Source organism: Dipodomys spectabilis, unplaced genomic scaffold (genome assembly GCF_019054845.1).
Source record: "Dipodomys spectabilis isolate Male_0828 unplaced genomic scaffold, ASM1905484v1 ptg000499l, whole genome shotgun sequence".
NCBI lineage: Eukaryota > Metazoa > Chordata > Mammalia > Rodentia > Heteromyidae > Dipodomys > Dipodomys spectabilis.
In genome coordinates this window covers 1,139,894-1,163,454 of record NW_024871176.1, presented here as the reverse complement: position 1 = coordinate 1,163,454, position 23,561 = coordinate 1,139,894, and the positions used below count along the sequence as shown (strand labels likewise).

At 46.7% G+C, this 23,561-nt stretch overlaps 2 protein-coding genes and 2 non-coding genes across 4 annotated transcripts in view; all 4 read right to left on the bottom strand.

Moving 5' to 3' along the window:
* The window catches only part of Gcn1 (GCN1 activator of EIF2AK4), a 64,351-nt gene extending 47,525 nt beyond the window's left edge, over positions 1-16,826 (bottom strand). The window contains exons 1-14 of the mRNA XM_042669656.1: positions 16,795-16,826; positions 10,794-10,896; positions 9,134-9,197; positions 7,917-8,048; positions 7,345-7,453; positions 5,068-5,166; positions 4,852-4,986; positions 3,771-3,839; positions 3,566-3,674; positions 2,954-3,028; positions 1,870-1,998; positions 1,368-1,418; positions 916-1,014; positions 523-696 (exon numbers count right to left, since the gene is read on the bottom strand). Coding sequence (XP_042525590.1) covers positions 523-696; positions 916-1,014; positions 1,368-1,418; positions 1,870-1,998; positions 2,954-3,028; positions 3,566-3,674; positions 3,771-3,839; positions 4,852-4,986; positions 5,068-5,166; positions 7,345-7,453; positions 7,917-8,048; positions 9,134-9,197; positions 10,794-10,896; positions 16,795-16,812 — 1,366 coding nt within the window. The 5' untranslated portion in view covers positions 16,813-16,826. The remainder of the gene's footprint in view (positions 1-522; positions 697-915; positions 1,015-1,367; positions 1,419-1,869; positions 1,999-2,953; positions 3,029-3,565; positions 3,675-3,770; positions 3,840-4,851; positions 4,987-5,067; positions 5,167-7,344; positions 7,454-7,916; positions 8,049-9,133; positions 9,198-10,793; positions 10,897-16,794) is intronic.
* Positions 214-289, bottom strand: Trnaa-ugc. The gene has a single exon. It is a non-coding gene; the product is annotated as a tRNA-Ala (tRNA).
* LOC122099073 lies at positions 13,704-13,810 on the bottom strand. Its single transcript, XR_006145844.1, has one exon. It is a non-coding gene; the product is annotated as a U6 spliceosomal RNA (small nuclear RNA).
* Positions 16,827-19,739: 2,913 nt separating the features above from the next.
* Rplp0 (ribosomal protein lateral stalk subunit P0) lies at positions 19,740-23,465 on the bottom strand. Its single transcript, XM_042669593.1, has 8 exons — positions 23,383-23,465; positions 23,011-23,112; positions 22,032-22,207; positions 21,835-21,922; positions 21,587-21,733; positions 21,304-21,489; positions 20,276-20,416; positions 19,740-19,960 (listed from the first exon to the last, which is right to left on the bottom strand). Exons 2-8 carry the CDS (start codon positions 23,062-23,064, stop codon positions 19,799-19,801), a joined length of 954 nt encoding a protein of 317 aa, XP_042525527.1. The 5' UTR covers positions 23,065-23,112; positions 23,383-23,465; the 3' UTR covers positions 19,740-19,798.
* Between the last annotated feature and the right edge of the window lie 96 nt (positions 23,466-23,561).

Genomic DNA, 23,561 nt, shown 5'->3' with positions numbered 1-23,561 from the left:
TATTTCAGCCTCCTGAATAGCGAGGATTACAAACATGAGCTACTGGCAACTGGCAAAGACATTTTTTTCTTTTCCTTTTTAAAGTTTTTTTTTTTTTTTTTTTTTTTTGCCGGTCATGGGGCCTAAACTCTGGGCCTGGGCGCTGTCCCTTAGCTCTTTAGTTCAAGGCTAGCGCTCTACCACTGGAGCCACAGCGCCACTTCCGGCTTTTTCTGTTTATGTGGTGCTGAGGAATCGAACTCAGGGCCTCATGCTTGCAAGGCATGCACTCTACCACTGAGCTACGTTCCCAGCCCCTAAAGTTTTTTTTTGAGTATCGGCTTGAACTCAAGGTTACATGTTCTTACTTAGCTTTTTCCACTCAGGACCAGGTACCAACACAAAAAGGGAGTGAGAGGGAGGGAAGGAAAGAAGAAAAGAGGGATAGAGGAGGGGGAAAAAAAGCCTATAATAGTGATAATGTCCTGAAGACTTGTCCAACCCTACAGAGGAGGTCTGGACACTGGTCTAAAGGCCACTTACCTCGGAAGGAGGCCAGCATGCACTGCAGGTAGGCGTGTCTCACTGCAGAGGTGGAAGTTTTAAGGCTGAAAGCTTTCTTGAACCAGTCAATTAGCTTCTTGGGAACTTCTGTAGTGAACCGGTTGCACCAGAGAGCCAGGACAGAGACAGCGTGTACCAAAGTGCCTTCATGAACTAGGGCAAGCAGCACCAAGCCAGTCAGTTTGACATCATAACTACATCATATCATTAGAAACAGCACAAGAAAGCAAGACAGAGTGCTAGAGAAGAAAGCAGTGACATTTTAGACCATTCCTGGTCTTGCCAGCTGGAGGTAGGCTGAAGAAGGGGCTTATGGAAAGCCTTAAATGAAGGATCGGTGTGGACCACACACTCCCCATGCTGAAGAATTACCTTCCTGCTGGAGAAATGGGATGAACAGCTCAGCCACGGTCCCATTCAGGACTTGCCCAGAAGGCCCTGACACCACGTGATGACTGACACTCCCAATCCCTGAAAGGCAGATTCCCTGTTCAGCCTCTCATCTGCACAAAACCACAGCAGGCAAGTCTTCCTGCCACTGCCATCTCAGCACACCAGGTCATAGACCACTTTGGGGTCCCCCGGCAGCCATGCTTCTCCCCTGGTCATTATTAACCCTCCTTCAATTCTCCCTTCACAATCTTGCCTTTTATAGAAGCCAGGCCTCTTGCCACGCAGGCAGGCAGCAGAGTCCTGGAAGGCAGGCTGGCACAGCCAACACTGTCAGAGAGGTCAGGATTCAAAGGACTCGCCTTACCTGTGAGTTACTTTAACCTCCCCCATTACTACACCACACTTGCACAATCCAGGGAGAAATCCCCTACCTGAGAGGACGCTCATCTTCTGGGCTACAATGGTTAGTTTTCCTTCTGAGCCTGAGAGGAGGGAAGCAAAGGTTCAAAGTCATGTCATCCCCATTTTCCCAAGGGGTGAACAGTACACTCATGAGATCATATATGATATAGACTCCAAAATGCTTTCTAATGTGAGCTGGGTCTAAAAATGACATTTATTAGCCTTTTGTTTTCTAAGAAGCACTGTTCTTAAAAGAAAATCTAATAGAAAAATATAAAGAAAAAATGTTTTAAATCACTCAAGGTCTTAATACATAAGACTCCATTAGTGTCTCAGTGTATTTCTTTTTGTTTTCCTAACATGCAAAGTTACTTAAAAACACTGAAATCACCTCATGCATGTCCCACAAGCATGTTCTACCACACCCAACCTTACCAACAAGCAGACTCAGGAATCAAGTCCCCACCAGATCCTGGGGAATGCTGGGGGAATAAACCTTGGCCATTTCCAGGGCCAAGAAGGCCTGCTCACCTCCAAGGATTGCAAATAGGTGCCTGGTCAGAGTCTCCATAGCTGAGGAATCACTGCACTGGCGGGCCAGGTTGTGCAAGGCCAGCACAGCTTCGTCCATCAGGCGGGGGCTGTTGGATTTCAGCTGATCTGGACACACAGAGCCACTGCTCAGGGACTGTCAGCAGCTGAACATACCAGACTTAATCTATCTTCCCCAGGCTCCCAGCATTTCACTCCTAACTGTTTGTTCTCATTGTAAAGGACCTCTAGAAAGAAACTCTGCCTGAGTTAAGTAAAGTTCAAAGTATTATCTCTAGCTGAGCACACAGTTTGAAGCCAGGCTGGGCAAGAAAGTCCATGAGATTCTTTTTTTGGGGTGGTCCGGTCATGGGGTCTGAACTCTGGGCCTGGGTGATATCCCCCTTGAGCTCTTCAGCTCAGGGCTAGCACTGTACCACTTGAGCCACAGCGCCACTTCTGGCATTTTTCTTTTTGCTTATGTGGTACTAAGGAATCGAACCCAGGGCCTCAGGCATGCAAGGCAAGCACTCTACCACTGAGCCACCTTCCCAGCCCCCCATGAGATTCTTTTTTTTTTTTTGGTCGGTCGTGGGGCTTGAACTCTGGGCTTGGGCGCTGTCCCTCAGCTATTCAGCTCAAGGCGAGAGCTCTACCACTTGAGCTACAGCGCCACTTCCAGTTTTCTGGTGGTTTATTTGAGATAGGAGTCTCAGGGTCTCTCTTGCCCGGGCTGGCTTTGAACTGCGATCCTCAGATCTCAGCCTCCTGAGTAGCTAGGATTACAGGCGTGAGCCACCAGCGCCCGGCTCCCCATGAGATTCTTATCTCAAATACACCACTACTCAGAAAAAGATAAAAGTATCACTGTGGCTCAGGTGGTAGAGCGCCAGCCTTGAGAAAAAGTAATTCAGGGATGGCCCAGGCTGAGTTCAAGCCTGAGGACAGGCATAAAAAAACAAACAACAACGAAAGTATTATCTCTAAACTGCTATATCTTCTAACCACTTTTCACTAAGAATTATGACAAGTACAATCAAACCCAAGGTATGTCAAGGGGCAGCCTGGAGGTTCGAATACTCACTAGCCAAGCCTTTCACGATATCCAGGGCATACTGGCTGAGATCAAGCGTCACTGATGCCAGCAGACTAGAGATGGCTAAGGACAGAAAGCATGGCCTTTATCAGTCTCAAGGATCACGGCCTATTTTTGCCCTATTCCCCAGCAAATATCACCAGGCCTACTGTTTGGCCACAGAACAAAAGAGTTACTTCTACAGGGCTGCCTGAACCAAAGCTCTACTGGAAAGCTGTATACTTATCCCAGTCTGTTTAAATTAAAAAAAAAAAAAAAAAAGCCTGATACTTATTACCAAGATAAGCAGAGACTTAACCATCATACTTCACAGTTCAAATACCACCTCAGACCAAGTCAAAAGAAGCTGTTAATTTGGTCTCCCAAAGGCTTCCTGAAACTTTACAATATATGCAGCACTCTAAGTAACAACACTTTTGCACATTCTTCTAACAAGTAAGCTTATGAATTTCTGAAAAGTGTCTCTGGTTTCTTTCTTGCAATCCTAACAAGGTTAACTATGACAACATCTCCCCCTGCCCAACACACAAGCCTCCTGCTGCCAAGCACAGGGAATAGAAAAAAACATCCCCTTCACCATCCTGCTCAATACAAACTTACTTTCAATTACATTCTCTGGACTCCTCAATAAAGACTTCTGTATGGTGGGCAGTACCAAATCCTTGAACTCAGAATGGGTCATGTATCTGAGCAAAGGAGCACAGTTATCCTACAAAGAGAAACGAGATAAAAAGGTAATGCAGATATCTGACATCTGAAGTGAGACTTAACTTGCCTCAGTGAATAAGGTAGGCTGCCCACTCACCAGCAGGTACTTTGGAGGCTTCACTTTGCTCATCAGGACATTCTTCACATAAAAATCCAGCAGTGCACTCTGGAGAACACAGAGACCTTACTACACCCTGATCCTGGGAAATAGCTGACTGTAAGTCTAATAGGTCCCTTCTTGTCAGCGTCTCCAAAAACCACAAACCAATGCTATAAAATCTGTGGTAAGCAGAGCTCTGGTCGCTCCTGCCAATCTATTTAAAAGCCTTCCATGGCTTCCTTTCTTTTTGGGGGGGCCAGTCCTAGGGCTTAAACTCAGGGCCTGGGCACTGTCCCTAAGTTTCTTTCTGCTCAAGGCTAGCAATCTACCACTTGAGCCACAACACCACTTCAGCTTTTTCTGTTTATGTGATACTAAGCAATCAAACCCAGGACTTCATGCATGCTAGGCAAGCACTTTACCTTAGCCACCTTCCCAGCCCCCTTCCACGACTTTCCATGCCCCTAGGAGAAAGTCCAATGGTCTTGACATGGCTTCTAAGGCTGTCTACTCCCAGTTTATACCTCACATACTCCTGTCTCTCCAACCCCACTTGCACCCCAGATGCTCCTTCCGTGCCTAAAGTGCTCTTCCTCGCCTCTTTACTCTCAAACTCCCTTCATTATGGAGACGTGTTCCCTAGGTCAGGTCCTCCAGCTATACAGTATCACAGCTTCTTGCATTTTCCCCTATAGCACTTATCACCATTATAATTAACTAGATGATCATCTGTCTAATATCAAATTCCTTCTCAGATTCACTTCTGCAGGGATCCCTTATATATTGCTAGATCCCCAACAACTGGCAGTGTTTGGCAGCTGCCCAATGAGGGTGTGAATAAATGCCTACATGAATAAACAAAATATCATGCCACAATTAGGCTCTATTCACGAGCCAGAACTGCAGAAAAAACTTGCTAATTCATTGAAGTTCATTATCATTGCAAGAGGCCAGGGTCCCATGAAAAACCAACAAGCATGACACGAGGCAAGCAACTCAAGGTAAAGTAAGTTCCCTTTCCTTCATTCTATTGCATCTATGATGTGACAAACCTAAAGCCACCATGCCTGGCACTTGCCTTGTGCTGATTGACCACGACCATTTCCTTGTGACTTGTGCAAAACTGCACCAGCAGCCCCAGCATGCCAGCATAGTTCTGGTTGGGTTCTAGGCTGAGAATAGCTGACAAGTACTGTTCCACCAGCCCAGGGTTCTGAAGAAGTGAAAGGAGGGTAGATCAGTTGGTGGGTCAGGCACAGAAGAACCACCTTGCACCTCCTGCCGCCATCATCACCTCTTTCCACAGCTTGGTGAGCTTCTTCACAGCACCATTCACAGCATGCTTGTGGGAGCCACCTAGCACCTCCAGCAGCAGCAGACACTGCACCTCCACCTGCCAGGGCCAGGAAGACTTAGGTCAGGATGTGACATGGAAGCAGGGTTCCCACAATCCCATGGTCTGCCAGTGACCTTCAGCAGGTCCTCTACGTTACGGCTTTAACTCCGTAATACCTCTTCCACAACTCCAGCCTGATCGCCTTCCTTTAATCATGTGGTTCACGCAAGTGTTTATTTAGTATTTACTAAGCACCTTCTGTGAGTCAGACAACAAAGGCACATGGGAAACAAGGCAACACACAATGCTGCTCTACAACTTAATAGTCCAGAGGGAGAAAAAAATATATTAAACAATGACCTAAGTGAACACACAACTCCAATAAGACAGGTATTGTGCAAGATAAGGGGGCCTATTTCACAAATACATATCACAAACCCACACGAAAGACAGGATCTTACTATGTAGCTCAGGCTGGCCTTGGACCTCAAACTCACTACACAGGCTAAGCTGGCCTCAAACTATTTTTTGAAACTTTAAAAAAAAAAACAAAAAAAATTTAAGGCTGGGTGCTGCTGGCTCCTGTCTGTAATCCTAGCTACTCAGAAGGCTGAGATCTGAGGATCGCGGTTCAAAGCCAGCCCTGGGCAGTAAAGTCCATAAGACTTCTACCTCTAATTAAACATTAAAAAAGCCAAAAGTAGAGCTGTCAAGTGGTAGAACACCAGCTTTGAATGAAAAGGCTAAGAAACAGCAACTAGATCCTGAGTTCAAGGCCCAGTAAAAGAGAGGAACCAAAACTCATCATGACAATTCTACTCCATTAACTTCATTTCAACAATGAAATGCAAATATAGGAAAAATGATGGGCTAGAGTCAAGGTTCAACTGGTAAAGCATCAAAAGTGAGTATAAGTCCCAGAATAAGCAAAACAGAGACAACAGTCAGATGCTAGTTGCACATCTGAAATCCTAGCTACTCAGGAGGCTGAAATCTGAGGATCAAGGTTCAAAGTCAATCTGGCACAAAGTCCCTAAGCCTCTTCTCCAATTAACCACCAAAAAGCTAGAACTAAAAGTAGGATTCAAGTGATAGAGTGTCAGCCTTGAGCTTTTAAGGGATCACCCAGGCAGAGTTGAAGCCCTACTACTGGCACCCAAAAAAAAAAAAAAAAAAAGGAAGGCTGGGAATATGACTTAGTGGTAGAGCGCTTGCCTAGCATGCATCAATCCCTTGGGTTCCATTCCTCAGTACCACATAAATAAAAAAAGCCAAAAGTGGTGCTAAGGCTCAAGGGTTGGAGTGCTAGGCTTGAGCAAAAGCAGCTCCAGAACAGTGCCCAGACCTGGAGTGCAAGCCCCAGGACTAGCAAAAAAAAAAAGGAAGAAAAGGAAAGGGAAAAGAATGATTATCAAGGGAAGAAAAAAAAAAACCTGATATGATCTACATTTTTTTTTTTTGGGGGGGGGGATCCGGTCGTGGGGCCTGAACTCTGGGCCTGGGCGCTGTCCCCCAGCTCTTCAGCTCAAGGCTAGCACTCTACCACTTGAGCCACAGCGCCACTTCCGGCTTTTTTCTTTTTGCTTATGTGGTGCTGAGGAATTGAACCCTGGGCCTCATGCATGCAAGGCAAGCGCTCTACCACTGAGCCACCTTCCCAGCCCCTATGATCTACGTTATTGTATTTGTATTTTCTGATTTTCCTGTTTTTTGTTTGTCTTTTCCACACTGAGCTGTCATGTCTTCCATGACATGTGATGACGGTAAAGCTCATGCTTTTTGTTTACCACTATATTCTCAGTGTTTAGCACTGTGCTTGACTCAGAGGTCAAAAGTACTAACGATGCTGGATGCTGGTGGCCCAGGCCTATAATCCTAGCTACTCAGGAGGTTGAGATCCGAGGATCACAGTTCAAAGCCAGCCCGGAAAGGAAAGTGACTCATGAGACTCTTATCTTCAATTAACCACCAGAAAACCAGAAGTAGCACTATGGCTCAAAGTGGTAGAGAACTAGCTTGGAACAAAAGAGCTCAGGGCAGCACCCAGGCCCAGAGTTCAAGCCCCACAACAAAAAAATTAATTAATTAAGGATTTAATTGCATTCACATTTACCCCCTAGTCACATGCCTTGGAACAATTTGAATCACTTTGAGGCAAGAGCATTCTGCACATGGGAGGTTAATCATTAGCCTCTATTTGCTGACCCTCCCTGCTCCAAAGATCCAGGAACCTACCAGTTTGTTCCAGATGTCTCCTTGACGCTTGGCTTTCGAGGGAAAGACAATGCGCACAAGAAGGCAGGTCCAGGTTAGGGCCAGCAAGGCTGCGGAGCCACTGCTCTTACTGCAAAGAGAAGGGTGGAGGAGACAAGTGAGGGCAGAGCGGTGGTCTCTACCTGGAAAAATGTTAACCCCAAGGCACTGCCTCGTACAGTGGATTCCTCCTTAATCTATCAGAGCAGAACTAGAAACTCACCCCTCACAACTCATCTGTGACAAGTCAGCACAAGAGTCTAGGCCTCATTAGCCTGAGTTCTTCATGACACTTAGAAGTATTTAAAAAAAAAAAAAAGAAAGAAAGAAAAGAAAAGATAGCTTCCCCATCCCCCCATCCAGTGCCTTGTGTCCACTGATTCTTGCCCTCATCCTCATGAAGGAAGTTTTCTCCACTGAGCGGGCCAACTCCAGGAGGCATTCAGTGTGCAGTAGGCTAACAGCTGGGGGAGCTCACATATACTCCACAAGGTTCAATTATATCAGCCTACTTAAGTAGGCCTCTACCAACCCAGATGACTTTTACCACTTACCTGGGAACGCCCGCTTTGGAGCCAATGCCTGAAGACTGCAGAGAGTGCAGAAGGTTCTTAGCAGTGGCCTCTGGCTGGGCCTCAGCCAACTGCTGGATGGCTGCCTGCAGGGCTCGGCGGGAGGCTGCATCTCTGGAGGAAGAATGAAGGAGAAAGGTGACATGGACAGGTCACCTAAGCAGGGCTGCTCTGGCTAAGCACTAGTCTCTTGTGGGGAAAAACTAGCTGCATTATAGTCCAGTGGCTCATAGACAATGAGTTAGAAAATAGCTAAATTTACTTCCTCCCAGAATTCTCAAAGTAGGTGAAAATTTCAGGGCAAATAAGCCATTAAAGAATATGGGGGGGGGGGGGGGGCTGGGAAGTTGGCTCAGTGGTAGAGCGCTTGCCTTGCATGCCTGAGGCCCTGGGTTCAATTCCTCAGTACCACATAAGCAAAAAGAAAAAAGCCGGAAGTGGTGCTGTGGCTCAAGTGGTAGAGTGCTAGCCTTGAGCTGAAGAGCTGAGGGACAGTGCCCAGGCCCAGAGTTCAGGCCCCACGACCGGACCCAAAAACAAAACAAAAAAAAAAAAGAATATAAGGGGGGCTGGGAAGGTAGCTCAGCGGTAGAGCGCTTGCCTCGCATGAATGAGGTTCGATTCCTTAGCACCACATAAGCAAAAAGAAAAAGGCCAGAAGTGGCGCTGTGGCTCAAGTGATAGAGTGCTAGCCTTGAGCTGAAGAGCTGAGGGACAGTACCCAGGCCCAGAGTTCAGGCCCCACAACTGGACGCCCCCCCAACCCCCAAAAAAAAAGAATGTAAGGGTAAGCCAGGCACTGGGGGCTCACTCATGTAACTCTAACTACTCAGAAGGCTGAGATCTGAGAATCATGGTTCAAAGCCAGGCTAGGCAGCAAAATCTGAGGTTCTTATCTCAAACTAACCACTCCCCCCCCAAAAAAAAATAAGTGACACTATGGCTCAAAATAGTAGAGCACTAGCCTTCAGCAAAAGAGCTCAAGGACAGCATCCAGGCCCTGAGTTCAAGCCCCACAGCAGACCAATAAATAAATAGTGTAAGGGCAACACCTATATTTATGGTACATATATGTTTACTAACAACCATGTATGAGATAAATAATGGTATCCTCATTCTATAGATTTAACTTGCCCAGAATCCAGTACCTAGACACGGATACTATATTCCAAACACTGGGCCTCTCAGTTGGGATTTACCTGTATCGATGCAAAGTCAAGCAGAATAACTTGCAGAGCCCTTTCACTGCTCCCTCTGGCAGATCTGAAATCAAAGAGAGATTGGTCAGTAAAAACAATGAGGTGAGCCTGATACCCAGTGGCTCATGCCTATAATCCTAGCTACATAGGAGGCTGAGATTGGAGGATTGCTGTTCAAAGCCAGCCTGGGCAGGAAAGTCCAGGAAAGTTTGTGAGACTGTTATCTCCAATTAACCATCAGAAACCCAGAAGTGATGGAAGTGGTGCTGTGGCTCAAGCGGTAGAGTGCTCGCCTTGAGCTGAAGAGCGCAGAGACAGCACCCAAGCCCAGAGTTCAAGCCCCATGACCAACCAAAAGCAATAACAACAATGAGGTGAGCACCTGCTTAAGCCAGACAGTAATCTGGCCACTGGACATTCTGGCATGCCTAATATCTTTGAGATAAAATCCTAGAAGAAAAAAGCAGTAATGTCCTATGATCTTGGTACAAAAAAAGCTTGAGGTGGGCTGGGAAGGTGGCTCAGTGGTAGAGTGCTTGCCTTGCATGCATGAGGCCCTGGGTTCCATTCCTTAGCACCAAATAAGCAGAAAAAGCTGGAAGGGTGCTATGGCTCAAGTGGTAGAGCGCTAGGCTTGAGCTGAAGAGCTGAGAGACAGCACCTAGGCCCAAGTTCAGGCTCTACAACCAACAAAAAAAAAAAAAAAAGCTTGAGGTTGCTAGGTGCTGGTGGTTCATCCTGTAATCCTAGCTACTCAGGAGACTGAGATTTGAGGATCGCAGTTCAAAGCCAGGCTGGCAGGAAAGTCCATGAGATTCCTATCTCCAATAAACCACCAGAAAACCAGAAGTGGCACTATCGCTAAAGTGATAAAGTGCTCACCTTGAGCTGAAGAGCTCAGGGACAGGGCCCAGGCCCAGAGTTCAAGCCCCATGACCAACAAGAAAAAAAAAGCTTGAGGTAAACCAACCCAAAAAAAAAAAAGGCAAAAACTACCAACAGCTTTAGATCCTACATGTATAAACTCCCCATTAGCCCAAACATTTCAACAGGTTCAATGTATTTTAAAGGAAAGAAACAGAAAGTGAAGGCAGAAGTTGTACAGAGAAGGGGGAAAGATACATTTCTTTTTTTTGGGGGTCCGGTAGTGGGGCCTGTCCCTCAGAGCTGTCCCTCAGCTCTTCAGCTCAAGGCTAGCGCTCTACCACTCGAGACACAGCGCCACTTCCGGCCTTTTTCTTTTTGCTTATGTGGTGCTGAGAAATTGAACCCAGGGCCTTATGCATGCAAAGCATGCGCTCTACCACTGAGCCACCTTCCCAGCCCCCGAAAGATACAATTTTTTTTTTTTTGGTCAGTCATGGGGCTTGAACTCTGGGCCTGGGCACTGTCCCTCAGCTCTTCAGCTCAAGACGAGCGCTCTACCACTTGAGCTACAGCCCCACTTCCGGTTTTCTAGTGGTTTATTGGAGACAGGAGTCTTACGGTCTCTCCTGACCAGGCTGGCTTTGAACCGCAATCCTCAGATCTCAGCCTCCTGAGTAACTAGGATTACAGGCGTGAGTCACCAGAGCCCGGCCCGAAAGATACATTTCTAAAGAAAAAACAACTTATTTTAAAAATGGAACAGCATCCAAGGCACATGATGGTTAATAGGTACCTTTTCCAGCAACACATCTCCCCAGTTCACTGAGGATCTCTCTCCTTTCTTTCACACTGGCTGTTGTCACCTTCCCTGCAAAACGCTTCAGTGTTTCAGAAACCTGTGAAGACCAAACCCAGAGAGAAATTTTCAACCAAGCACAAAACAACAAGAACATGCACTCGTGAGAGCATCACATGCAAAAACCATATAACTGAATCTTCTCCAGACATCTGGGGATGAAGGCAGGTGGCAAAACCACTCCTAGATGACATGTACTATTTAACCCAATCAGTCAATATACCTTAAACTTGGGCAGAGAAGCAAGACAAAAAGCTCAGAATAGAAAATATCCTTTTGGAGTTAGGTGCTGGTGGCTCACACCTATAATTCTACTACTCAGAAGGCTGAGATCTGAGGACTGCAGTCCAAAGCCAGCCCAGGCAGGAAGGTCTGTGAGACCCTTATCTCCAATTAAACACCAAAAAAATAAAAAATAACAACAACAAAAAAAGGAAAGCTGTGGCTCAAGTGGTAGTGATAGTCTTGAGTAGAGCACTTGCCTGACATGCATGAGGCCCTGGGTTTGATTCCTCAACACCACATAACCAGAAAAAAGCAGCCAGAAGTGGCGCTGTGGCTCAAGTGGTAGGGCACTAACCTTGACTTGAAGAGCTGAGGGACAGCGCCCAGGCCCAGAGTTCAGCCCCCACGACCGACAAAAAAAAAAGCTCAGGGACAGAGCTCAGGCCTTGAGTTCAAGCCCCAGGACTGGCACAAGAAATACATATCTTCTTTCAAAATTTCCTAAAACCTAGGGAGGGCCTACCAAATGTCCAACATGTTGCCCTTCTCTCTCTCTGACCTCCCACAGAGGATGTCAGTATACTGGCCCGTCTGCCAGAGCAGAACACTGCCTAAAAGAAAGGTTTCAGGGTTAAATCCCAGAGTGGAAATGGAGTTGATGGCCTAATCTTCCATTTCTTCATCTATCCAGTACAGATAATATTACCATACAGAGAGATTCATGAAATGATTGAATATCACTTACTCTCATCTCCAGCCAATTAGGTGGCTACTAATACTACAAAGCCTGCAAGGGAAGCATCAGTAGTCCCAACTTAGAGGAGTGAGTGAAGGGCCTTCCTCCAAGAGAAGTCATTGCTCAGATTGGAACTGAGAGCCACAGCACCTGCATTTTTTAAACTAAACTTGAAACCAAGTAGGTCTATAGAATAATGCCTTCAACAACCATCAGTTAACACAGCTGCAGTTCCCCACTCAAAGCCATAAACATAAGACCCAAGAAGCAGTGGACAAATGTCCCCAGAAACCTCGAAAAATTTGGTCCTGAGCAATACTGTAAGAACTACAAAATGGATGAGCTGAAGACACAGGAGCAGTAGAGCAGGACACACTAAAACTCATCTAACCAGCACACTGATGCAGTCAACTTTTACTTGAGGAATTTCACAGACAGACCTAATTAGCATAAGTCAAGGTTTCTGAGAGAGAAAATCATGCTGCCTATCCTTTATGCTTAAATCTCTGCTATGGTTATTTGTGATAAAGAAACCAATTCCAAACTTCTAAAGAAAAATTTATTTACTTTAAAATGACCTTAGTTTTTATAGTCATAGATGTATACAATTCAAGAGGCAAAGACAAAGAGTTGGGAGGTTTGCTGTTACAGACAGACCCATGGCTCAGCTGGGCACCCGTGGTTCATTCCTGTGATCCTAGCTACTCAGGAGGCTGAGATCTGAGAATCACAGTTCAAAGCCAGCCTGAGAAGGAAAGTTCCTAAGACTCTTATGTCCAATTATCCATCAAAAAGGCCAGAAGTAGAGCTGTGACTTAAGTGGTAGAGCACTAGCCTTGAGCATAAGAGCTCATAGACAGTGCCCAGGCTCTAAGTTCAAGCCCCAGGACTGACACGCGCACGCGCACACGAACACACACACACTCACACACACACTCATCGTTTACCCTCACTCTCAGGAACAACCTCTTGGGTTGGGTCTGATTTTTCAGTAGTCAAACTCCCTACCTATAAACATGGAGATCAAGTGTTTGTGGTAATACTGACTAACTGCCATTTTACCTTTCCTTCTCTGACCCCACTGCCCCACAAGAGCAGTTCTGTTTCATAATGTGGGCCAGTTAAATAGTCCGTGTTTATAACACATGTAAATGGCAGGAAAGTCCGTGAGACTGTTATCTCCAATAAACCACCATAAAACCACAAGTGGCACTGTGGATCGATTGGTAGTGCACTGGCCTTGAGCTGAAGAGCTAGCTAAGGGACAGTGCCCAGGCCCAGAGTGCAAGCCCCTCAACTGACAAAAAGAGAGAGAATTAAATAATTTCCCCTTTCCATCTCATCCAATTTGCCTTCTTTTATTTCTTCTTATTAATAATTCAAATCAAACCTTTGGTTATGTGCCTAAATTTCAATACAGATCAGTTAAGCCAATAAATCTGTTTTCTTTCTGTCCAAATCAGGCGGATAATCCAAATGAAGGGAGTTCACTCTTAAAATTTTTCTCTTTCTTGTGTTTAGATAAACTGTACCTCCATCTGGGGTTGTCTTTACAAGTCTGAAAATGTTCTATTCATAAGTTTATATAGTTTCAGAATTCTAGACTGAAGCATTCCTACACTGAGTTCTAATTTTGAGTTGTGGTTCTAAAGTCGATGGCCACTGTGATGTTTGAGACTGGATCTCACTATGGATGTATATATCAGATTGCTTAGGAACTTGCTATGCAGCCCAGTCTGGCCTCAAACTTGAGACTCAAAAACCTCCTGTCTTAACTTTCCACGTGCTAGGATTACAGGCATGTAATACCTAGACAATTCTGATTTTTTTTAATTTTATTTTATTGTAAAGATGCTGTATAGCGGGGATACAGTTACATTAGTAAGAAAAATATGGAACGTGTCACGGATTTGCATGTCATCCTTGCACAGGGGCCATGCTAATTTTCTCTGTATCATTCCAATTTTAGCATATGTGCTGCTGAAGCGAGCACCAATGCTGATTTTTGATCCCTTAGATGAGATCTGATTTTTCTCTCTGGAAGGTTTTGGGTCTTCTCTTTGTTTCAGGCCTCTAAAATTTCATAATAATGTTTATCAGTCTATTCTTATCCATCAGACTAAAAACTAGGCCTAGAAACACATTCTTTAGTTGGAGTTTGTTTGAATTATTTGACAATTTCCTTGGATATGCACAGAGATTCTCTGCTTTAGTCACCAGAGGAAAAACTGATTTATCTTTTGCCAGCATGTTAAGAGAGCTGGGAATCCAACTATCTCCAAACCAGGCTTCAATCAATCTTCCTTAATCTAGCCCCTCCCCATTTACCCACCCTCAGTTTGAAGTTAGCTGCTATCATCACCCCCATCTTTCAAATATTCTGCAATGTATTTTGATTGGGACTTAGCTTTCCTAACCAATTAGAATTTACTTAGTTAAATCTGCTAAGTTTTTTGTTGTTGTTTTCAGAACTAGAGTTTGACTTCAGGGTCTCAAACTCAGCTTTCTTTCTCACAGCTTGAGCCCTACCACTTAAGACAAGCCTCTAGTCTGACATTTTGCTAACTGAAGATAAGTCACTAACTTTTCTACCTGAGCTGGCTTCAAACTTCAATCCTCTAGGTCCCGACCTCTTAAGAAGCTAGAGGCAAAGTCACTTGACTATGTCTGCTAAATTCTTACAACTTATCACTTTCCACCTACCAAAAGTTTGCTGCTATTGTCTAACTCTTCCAGTCCTTTATTATTGTTTTTTAATTTTTGTTTTTGTGGTGCTGGGGAAAGGAAAGAAAGAAAGAAAGAGAGAGAGGGAGGGAGGGAGGGAGGGAAGCTGGGTGCTGGTGGCTCACGCCTGTAATCCTAGCTACTCAGGAGGCTGAGATCTGAGGATCGTGGTTCAAAGCCAGCCTGGGCAGGAGAGACCGTGAGACTCCTATCTCCAATAAGCCAACAGAAAACCGGAAGTGGGGCTGTAGCTCAAGTGGTAGAGGGCTCGCCTTGAGCTGAGGGACAGGGCCCAGACCCAGAGTTCAAGCCCCACAACAAAAACAAAAACAAACAAACAGAAAGGGAGGGAGGGAGGGAGAGAGGGAGGGAGGGAGAGAGAAAGAGGGGAGGAGAGAAGGAGGGAAGGAGGGAGGGAAGGAAGAGAGAGGGAGAAAGAGGGAGAGAAAAGGAGGGAGGGAGGGGGAAAGGGGGGAGAGGGGAAGGAAGAGAGAGGGACAGAGAGGGAGAGAGAGGGGGAGAGAGGGGGGAGGGAGAGGGAGGGAGGGGAGAGAAGGAGGAGGGGAGAAAATGAGGGGGCTGGAAGTGTAGCTCAATTGTTTAGCACTTGCCTAGCGTGTGTGAGGCATTAACTGTGCTCTGGTGGCTCACACCTGTAATCCTAGTGGGGCTCTGGTGGCTCACATCTATAATCCTAGTTACTCAGGAGGCTGAAATCTGAGATTCCCAATTCAAAGCTAGCCCAGGCAGGAAAGTCTCTGAGACTCTTACTGACCATCAAAAAAAAAAGCTGCAAGCAGAGCTATGGCTCAACTAATAGAGCACTAGCCTTGAGTGAAAAAGCTAAGGAACAGCACACAGGCCTTGAATTCAGCCCTCATACATATACACATACACACAGGATCTTTTTTTTTTTGGGTCCAGTCGTGGGGCCTGAACTCTGGGCCTGGGCGCTGTCCTTCAGCTCTTCAGCTCAAGGCTAGCGCTCTACCAGCCACAGCACCACTTCTGGCTTTTTTCTTTTTGCTTATGTGGTGCTGAGGAATCAAACCCAGGGCCTCAGGCATGCAAGGCAAGCACTCTACCACTGAGCCACCTTCCCACCCCACACACAGGATCTTTCAGAGGATCAGTCCTTGGTGAGATTTAAGGCTATATCTTTAACAGCCACACTGCTGGTGACTACCATAATGGACAAGAGACAGCTCTACAGATGCTTCTTTTATGCTTGAGTATGAATTTAGAATGCTATTTCCCCTAAGCCCTTAAAAAACACCCACAGACAAAGACACTCTTCTTCCTAGGATTCAGCATAACACAACTTGAAGCTAATCCCCAGCTCTGGCCTTGGGGGGACAGTCTCATCAAATGCCTTCTGGATGTTCAGAACATAGTCCCTTCCACCTGAGGATCTACAAATACAAATTCATCTCCTTCGTCTGAAGACCAAAGCTGTCCTTTAGACATCGGTCTCTCTTTGCTGTAATGTCTTTCCACCCTAACATACTGCTACAAGCCATGCCCAGATGAGGGAAAATGGTTTCCGAACCATGACCTTTCCTCAACTTCGAGGTACCCACAGGTGTGAACACTCAATGGTGTCAAGACTCTGGGTAGGTGTGGGCAGTTCTTTTTCTCTAACCCTGGATCTAATACCTTTTATCTCACTGAATCTCCACAGCCCCACTATAAAATAGGTATTGATCTCCACGTCACTTCATAGACTGAGGCTTGACGGGATGAAGTTATGGATTTACTTTAAGGAAAAAAAAAAAAAATTCACCAAAACGGACGAGCCAGGGACTCAAAGCCAATGTGTGCAGCTTCCAAAGACTTCACTCTGAAGTCCCTCCACGGTATCGTAGGTTCTCGATTTTTTTTTTCTTTTGTTTTTTTTTTACTTTCCCGAATACAAAGTTTGAGGAAGACTTGTCATGGAGCCAGAAGGCTTTAGGAAGGAAGAAACAGGAGTCCCGAAAGTTCACTTCTGCAAGGCCGGGGCCGAGGAAGGCCCCGCGGGGCTCCGGCTGCCCCCGCCCGCGGCCCCGGCTTGGCCAGCCCGGGGCCGGTCCGCGCCGTCCGGCCCGAGCCGGGAGCCGTGGGAAGCGGGGCTGAGGGAACCCTCACCCGGACGCCTCGCGGCCGCCACTCCCCGCGCCCCTCCTGCCGCCCCTAGGCTGAGCGGTCGGACCCAACCGCCGCCGTCCGCGCCCAGTCGCTGGCCGCGTTGGCCCCGCAGCAAGCCCGCCTCACCTGCGTGTCGGCCGCCATCCTGCCGGCGCTGACCCCGGAACTGTTTCCGGAGTATTTCCGGATCACCGCCGGGGAGGGGGAGGCGGGGCGGCCCACGCGTCAGGGCGAGGCCAGACTCGCTGCCGGAGCCCCAGCCTGGGCCCGGCGCCCCCCCCCCCCCCGGCGGGAAGGTGACCCGCCGCAGTCGCGGCCTTAGAACCGTGCGGCCGAGCCTAGGCCCTTCTCAGCTTGGCCGCAAGGGCGTGGAGGTCCAGAGGACTGCCACGTGGGAGACCACCCTGGCCGCAGGCCCAGCCTGGACACTGTCGCGAGAGCTTCTTCAGCCTTCTTAGCAACTGCTTTGTGGGGCTGGGAACGTGGCTCCGTGGAAGAGCGCTTGCCTTGCACGCCTGAGGCCCCCGGTTCGAGTCCTCAGCCCCACACAAGAGAGAACGCTGGAAGTGAGGGACAGGCCCAGAGTTCAAAACCTTCAAACCCCGCGACCCAACAAAACAACAACAGCTTAGTGTTGCTTTGTGGCCGAGGTAAAGGAAGAAGGGGTCTGAAGACAGAAAAGGTGGAAGAGGCCTGGGAAGTGTGCAGAAGCCTGCCCTGGGAGGCTCAGGCCTGCAGGTTCAGTTACAGATCCAGGTGGGAGGCCGAGACCAGAGCCCAGAAAGAAGATCCTGATCCTGAATTTTTTTTTTTTTTTGGTCGGTCGTGGGGAACTCTGGGCCTGGGCGCTGTCCCTCAGCTCTTCAGCTCAAGGCTAGCGCTCTACCACTTGAGCCACAGCGCCACTTCCGGCTTTTTTCTTTTTGCTTATGTGGTGCTGAGGAATCGAACCCAGGGCCTTACACATGCAAGGCAAGCGCTCTACCACTAAGCCACCTTCCCAGCCCTCAGATCCTGAATTTTATACTTGTCTGAATTTTACTCAGTGGACCTATGTAGCCTGTGGTAGCTCTGTAGACTGCCGCTTATTTTTTATTTATGCCAGGACTAGGGTTTGAACTTGGGATCTCACATTTCTTTGCCTCAGCCTTTTCTGCTCAAGGCTGGCGTTGGAATCACACAGCTCCACTTCTGGCTCTTTGGTAGGAGATCAAAGTCTCAGGGGGCTGGGAATGTCTCTTACTGATAGTGCTTACCTATGCATGAAGCCCTGAGTTTGATTCCTCAGTACCACATAAACAGAAAAAAACGGAAATGGTACTGTGGCTCAATGTGGTATGCTAGCCTTACAAGAAACCTCAAGGACAGTGCTCAGACTCTGAATTCTGAATTCAAGCCCCAGGACTGACTGGCAGAAAAAGTCTCAGGGACTGGCATCAAATTTGATCATGACAAAGATGACTGCAAAGGTAAAAGGAAAATAAAAATGTATTGCACAATGAAAAAAAAAAAATTTGATCATGAGTGCTAGGATTATAGATGTGTCACAACACACCTGGCTACTCTAGTACTGGTAGAGTTACATTGAATGTAACTACAGTTGAATTTGGATGCAGAAACCTTTTAAATTTATGGAGTGCTGATTGTACAATTTTTTTTTTCTCCATACCTAACAAAGGTTATATAGGCACAGTAAGAGTAACAGAAAGCATGCTGTAATAAATTGAGGCAGTTAAGTACAAGGGCTGTTTGAAACCAGGTACCAAGGTATCACAGCTGGTGACAGATGGCTTTACCTGACTGGCTTTGAACCTGGATCTTAGATATCAGCCTCCTGAATAAGTAAAATTACAGATGACACTGATGCCCAGTTTAGACAGGTTTAGAGAATGAGACCTCTAGTTGGCTATCAACTTTGACAAAGCCCTATTTACAACAAATATATCAGTGCATACCTATTTATAAGATTTTTAACAAAATGCCTAGCCTCTCAGCCAATCAGGTATTGTTTACTCTTTTAACACTGGTTATCACTTAACTACTCATGGATTAGACCACCATCCAACTTGAAAAAACCAGTTTTTGTGTTTGTTTTTTTTTGGGGGGGGGGTCAGTCGTGGGGTTTGAACTCTGGGCCTAAGCACTGTCCCTGAATTCTTCAGCTCAAGGCAAACCCTCTACCACTTGAGCCACAGCGCCACTTCTGGTTTTCTGGTGGCTAATTGGAGATGAGTCTTACAGACTTTCTTGCCCAGGCTGGCTTTGAAATACAATCCTCAGACCTTATCCTCCGGAGTAGCTAGGATTGCAGGTGTGAGCCAGCAGAGCCCAGCTCAAAAAACCCAGCTCTTAAGAATTCATCTGACTCAGAATTCATTTGTTGAATGCATGTATGAACTGACATTAATCTACTCAAAGGATTTTAATGAAGAGGCTGGCTGGCCATACAGCTATACTCTAGTGTAATGGGAACAGCAGTAGCCAGATTGGGATATAATTCATCCCTTTGTCCGTAATATAAACACACCACCTGTTTAACCACTTATCACATTAACTGTTGATTCTTGGCGCTTTATGCTCCAACTAAGTGCTCTGCATCCAAATTCTAGGTACAAGTCATATTCCATGTAACTCCTTACCAGTACCAAACATGTAGCCAGATGCGTCACATCTGCAGTCCCAGCACTCAGGTTGAAGCCATCAAATTTGAGGCCAGTCTGGGAGGGTGGCTTAGTGATAGATTGCTTGCTTAGCATACATGAGGCCCTGGGTTTGATTAATCAGTACCACATAAACAGAAAAAGTCAGAGGTAGCACTGTGGCTCAAATAGTAAAGTGCTAGTCTAGAACAAACACAGTGCCCAGGCCCTGAGTTCAAGTCCCAAGGCTGGCAAAAAAAAAAAATTGGCACAATCCTGTTCTGGCCATCCAAACTGTGATTTTAACACAACATATTCCCTTGGATAATAAGTGTGCTACTGTAGACTTAGGTTGCTCAAACAGCAGCTTCACTTAGCTGATAGAAGCCAACCTTTCACCTTGCACCATTAACCACAAAATACTTTTAAGAGAAAGTAGTAAGCCTTTATTTTGTTTTGCAAATAAATCTGAGTTGACTGCTTCTGGGAAATTAGTCAAAAAGACCAAATCCCATATCCTCATCTGATTCCTCCGACTCTTCCTTGGCTTCAGCCTTGGCTGGGGCTGCGGCGGCAGCAGGAGCAGCAGTGGAGGTGGCAGCCACAGGAGCAGCAGCCACAAAGGCAGATGGATCAGCCAAGAAGGCCTTGACCTGAAGGAGGGAAGTCAGTGGTGAATGGAGTCATCATCCTTCTATACCTACAACCCTCCCTCCCACTACTCATCATGACCAAGTCCAGGAGGCCTTTACTGCATGCTAAGATCTGTAGCCCAAGGAAGCCATGTAAGGCCCACCTCTGTATCCCCTCAAGTCTGGTTATTTCTGAAGTACACACCCACTCTGTCCAAATCTCTAAAATATGCTCTTAAAAATGTACCTGCTCGTGTAAATTATGAATGACACTTAACCCCACAAGCTTTTACCCTGCTTTCAGGCTCACTGAGGTCCTGGTGATATTTTTTTTACCTTTTCAGCAAGTGGGAAAGTGTAGTCAGTCTCCACAGACAAAGCCAGGACCCGCTTGTACCCATTGATGATAGAATGAGGCACGGAGGCCACAGTTGGGTAACCGATCTGCAGACAGACACTGGCTACGTTGCGCACACCCTGCAGAAGGAGACATTTTATTTGTTGGATGGTACCCCTTTGTACAACTTCTTAAAGATAAAATATAACTTAAAAAGACTGCATTTTAGGTGAGATACCTGGAGAAAAGTTCAAGAAAAATTCAATGTGTATTGTTATAAGCAGCTGAGTCTTGAAGGATAGTTATCCTAAATGCTCCCAATTCAGACTTCTCAATTTAGAAAATTACCCTTATTCCAAACCTAAGGTGTCCCCCTAAGGTGTCCCATATACCACTTCCTTCAAACCCACTATAATTCTATGACAATGTAAAGTAAGCAACCAGCACTCAGCTTGAAGTTATATTTTAAGATGGCTGAAGTTACATTTCAGTACAAAGTTAGCATAAAATTTGTTTCTGCTTTCAAATCCTAATTTGCTTAAATGTGCAGGTTGTGGAAGTCAGATATGGAGGAGCAACTTCATATATAATTTAATTTTGTCTGTTCAAGATAGAGACAGGAAGATCACAAGTTGAAGGCCAGCTCAGGCTCGAGTTCAATCCACAATGCCACCAAAAGAAAAAAAGAAACCACTATCTCCTATTGTAACATTTCAATGGTAAAATTAGGTAAGACAGTCTCAGGAAAAAAAAGGATAATTCATCCCTCCAAGCAAAGGTACTTAGCATTGTAAATTACGTATGATAAACTCCCCATAGTCTCTCCTTCAACTATGTCACTATTGCATTATCTTCTGTCTCACTGTAGGATCCTGAATGTAACACATACACAGTGCCCAAAACTTTTCTAAGGCTTTACACTCATTAAACCCTTCAACCTTACAGTTGTCATTCCTGCATGAGGATATGAAGGAAGTAGATAGACTGAACTGTGCCTGGTCACACAGCTAGTTCCCGCAGCACGCACCTCCAGGAAGCGAGAATGCAGAGCATCCTCAGTGATGTCAAGCACTTCAGGGTTGTAGATGCTGCCATTGTCAAACACCTGCTGGATGATCAGCCCAAAGGAGAAGGGAGAGATGTTCAGCATGTTCAGCAGTGTGGCTTCACTGGCTCCCACTTTGTCTCCGGTCTTTATCAGCTGCACATCACTCTGAGGAACAAGGTTAACAGTGAGCAGTTAACATCTGAACACCTAGCAGGCCTACAGAAAATACACATGCACACACACTGTGTGCCTTGCTACTCACCAGAATTTCAATGGTGCCCCTGGAGATCTTGGTGGTGATGCCCAGAGCCTGGAAGAAGGAAGTCTTCTCGGGCCCCAGACCAGTGTTTTGAGCTGGCACAGTGACTTCACATGGGGCAATGGCACCAGCACGGGCAGCAGCAGGTACCTGAAAGAAGACAATAAGAAATCTACCCACTGACACAAGCTGAGACTGGCCAATTTTGTTTTAAAGGCTAAGATCTCTCTCCAAACTGATTCTCCCCTTACTTTATTGGCCAGCAGCATGTCCCTGATCTCAGTAAGGTCCTCCTTTGTGAACACAAAGCCCACATTCCCGCGGATATGAGGCAGCAGTCTGCAAAAAGAAGTTTATAGGACAGCATCACCTGAAAGCACCATTCTTCCCCAGGAAAAAGAAGGGCTTCGGGAAGGGAGGATAGTGCTACCAGGGGACAATGACTAACTTCTCCAGAGCTGGGTTGTTTTCCAGGTGCCCTCGGATGGCCTTGCGCATCATGGTGTTCTTGCCCATCAGCACCACAGCCTTCCCTCGGAGGGACATGCGGATCTGCTGCATCTGCTTGGACCCCACATTGTCTGCTCCCACAATGAAGCATTTTGGATAGTCATCCAGAAGTTGCTATAAAAACAAACCAGAAAACAGAAAGGAGGCAATGTCAGCAAAGTAAACACAATCACTGGTTTCTGTCTTGCTCCTCACTATGCTTTGAAGTCCTGTCAGGGGCCTCCCAACTTTTAACGCCTTCAGATCTCAGCCTGACTTGATGGCTGGGAATGAACAAGCGGATGAGCACTTGCTTAGCATATGCAAAATCCTGGGCTTGGTCATCTGAACTAGTAAAAGACGACTTCATCTCTACAAGTAAACTTTTGTTGCTTATTTACTTTCAATTATGAGGCAAATCTAATCCACTAAAGTAGCTGCCAAGTAGAAAATAAACTCTCCCCATGAACTGATCAAGGAAAGGGACTAGAAATATGGTAAAGTATTGCAAAGCATTATTTGTACAGTCTAGGTTGGGGGTAGCTGATTACTCTGCCATTCAAGACTTTTTCACCTAAAAACCTTTAAGCAACTGTGCCTCTCAAGAATGGGGCCCCAAATTCAAACCTACCAAAGCAGAATTATGCGAAGTGGGATAACTGAAACACACCTTGCAAGGCAGACTAAATCCTAAGGAGTAGTGCTTCTGATTATGACCAACCCTGGAAAGCCACCATGAAGCTTCTGAACACTTACTTTCCTGACAGGTCCTACAATGAGTCACTCTTTTGTCTCAGCCTCTCCAAAGATGGTGTCAAGCAGGGAAAGGAAGAGGGAGGCGTACTTATGAAAACTGCTGCGATTGCAGATTTGCCCTCAAAGGCCTAATACAAACTAGGGGCACCATGATGTTGGGCCACAACCCACTCCGCACTTACGATGATCTTAAGGAAGTAGTTGGACTTCCAGGTCGCCCTGTCTTCCCTGGGCATCACGACGGTGCGTCAGGGATTGCCACGTAGGGTTTAAAGACGAGGTCACTGAGGGGAGAAAAGGAGCTCAGGCTCGGGCACCCCGACACCGGTCCCTCCGTCCGAGGCCTACACGGAGCGGGCCACGCGCGGGCGCTCGCCGGCTGGGCCTTGAGCAGCCACCACATGCGGAGACCAATCCGCCGCCAGAGTAGGAGGGGGCGCGCGCCCCGGGCCCCCACACCCTCAAACCGCGCCCCATCCCACCCTCCTTGGTCCCCCAAAAGACGCCACGCTTCCTGCCACCACTGCCCAGCAAGGAAAATCCCGCCGCCAAACCTCTCACGAGGACGCCTGGCGAAAGAAGGGCCTTCCGCCGGCGTGAGCCATTTATATGCGAACCAGAGACCAATCGGAAGCCACGGACGGCGTCCCTGCCTATTGGCTGGAGCCGTCGCCCATCCCGCCAAGTCGAACTAATGTCCTCAACGATTGGCTCCTACCGCTGCCACTCCGGT

Bases quoted from the DNA above. Each gene is read 5' to 3' on its own strand.
- Rplp0 (XM_042669593.1), bottom strand. From the start codon at position 23,064: ATGCCCAGGGAAGACAGGGCGACCTGGAAGTCCAACTACTTCCTTAAG. The intron at 21,490-21,586 runs GTGAGTAGCAAG...CTTGTTCCTCAG, and splicing joins GGGGCACCATTGAAATTCTG to AGTGATGTGCAGCTGATAAA. The intron at 20,417-21,303 runs GTGCGTGCTGCG...CTCCTTCTGCAG, and splicing joins TGCATTCTCGCTTCCTGGAG to GGTGTGCGCAACGTAGCCAG.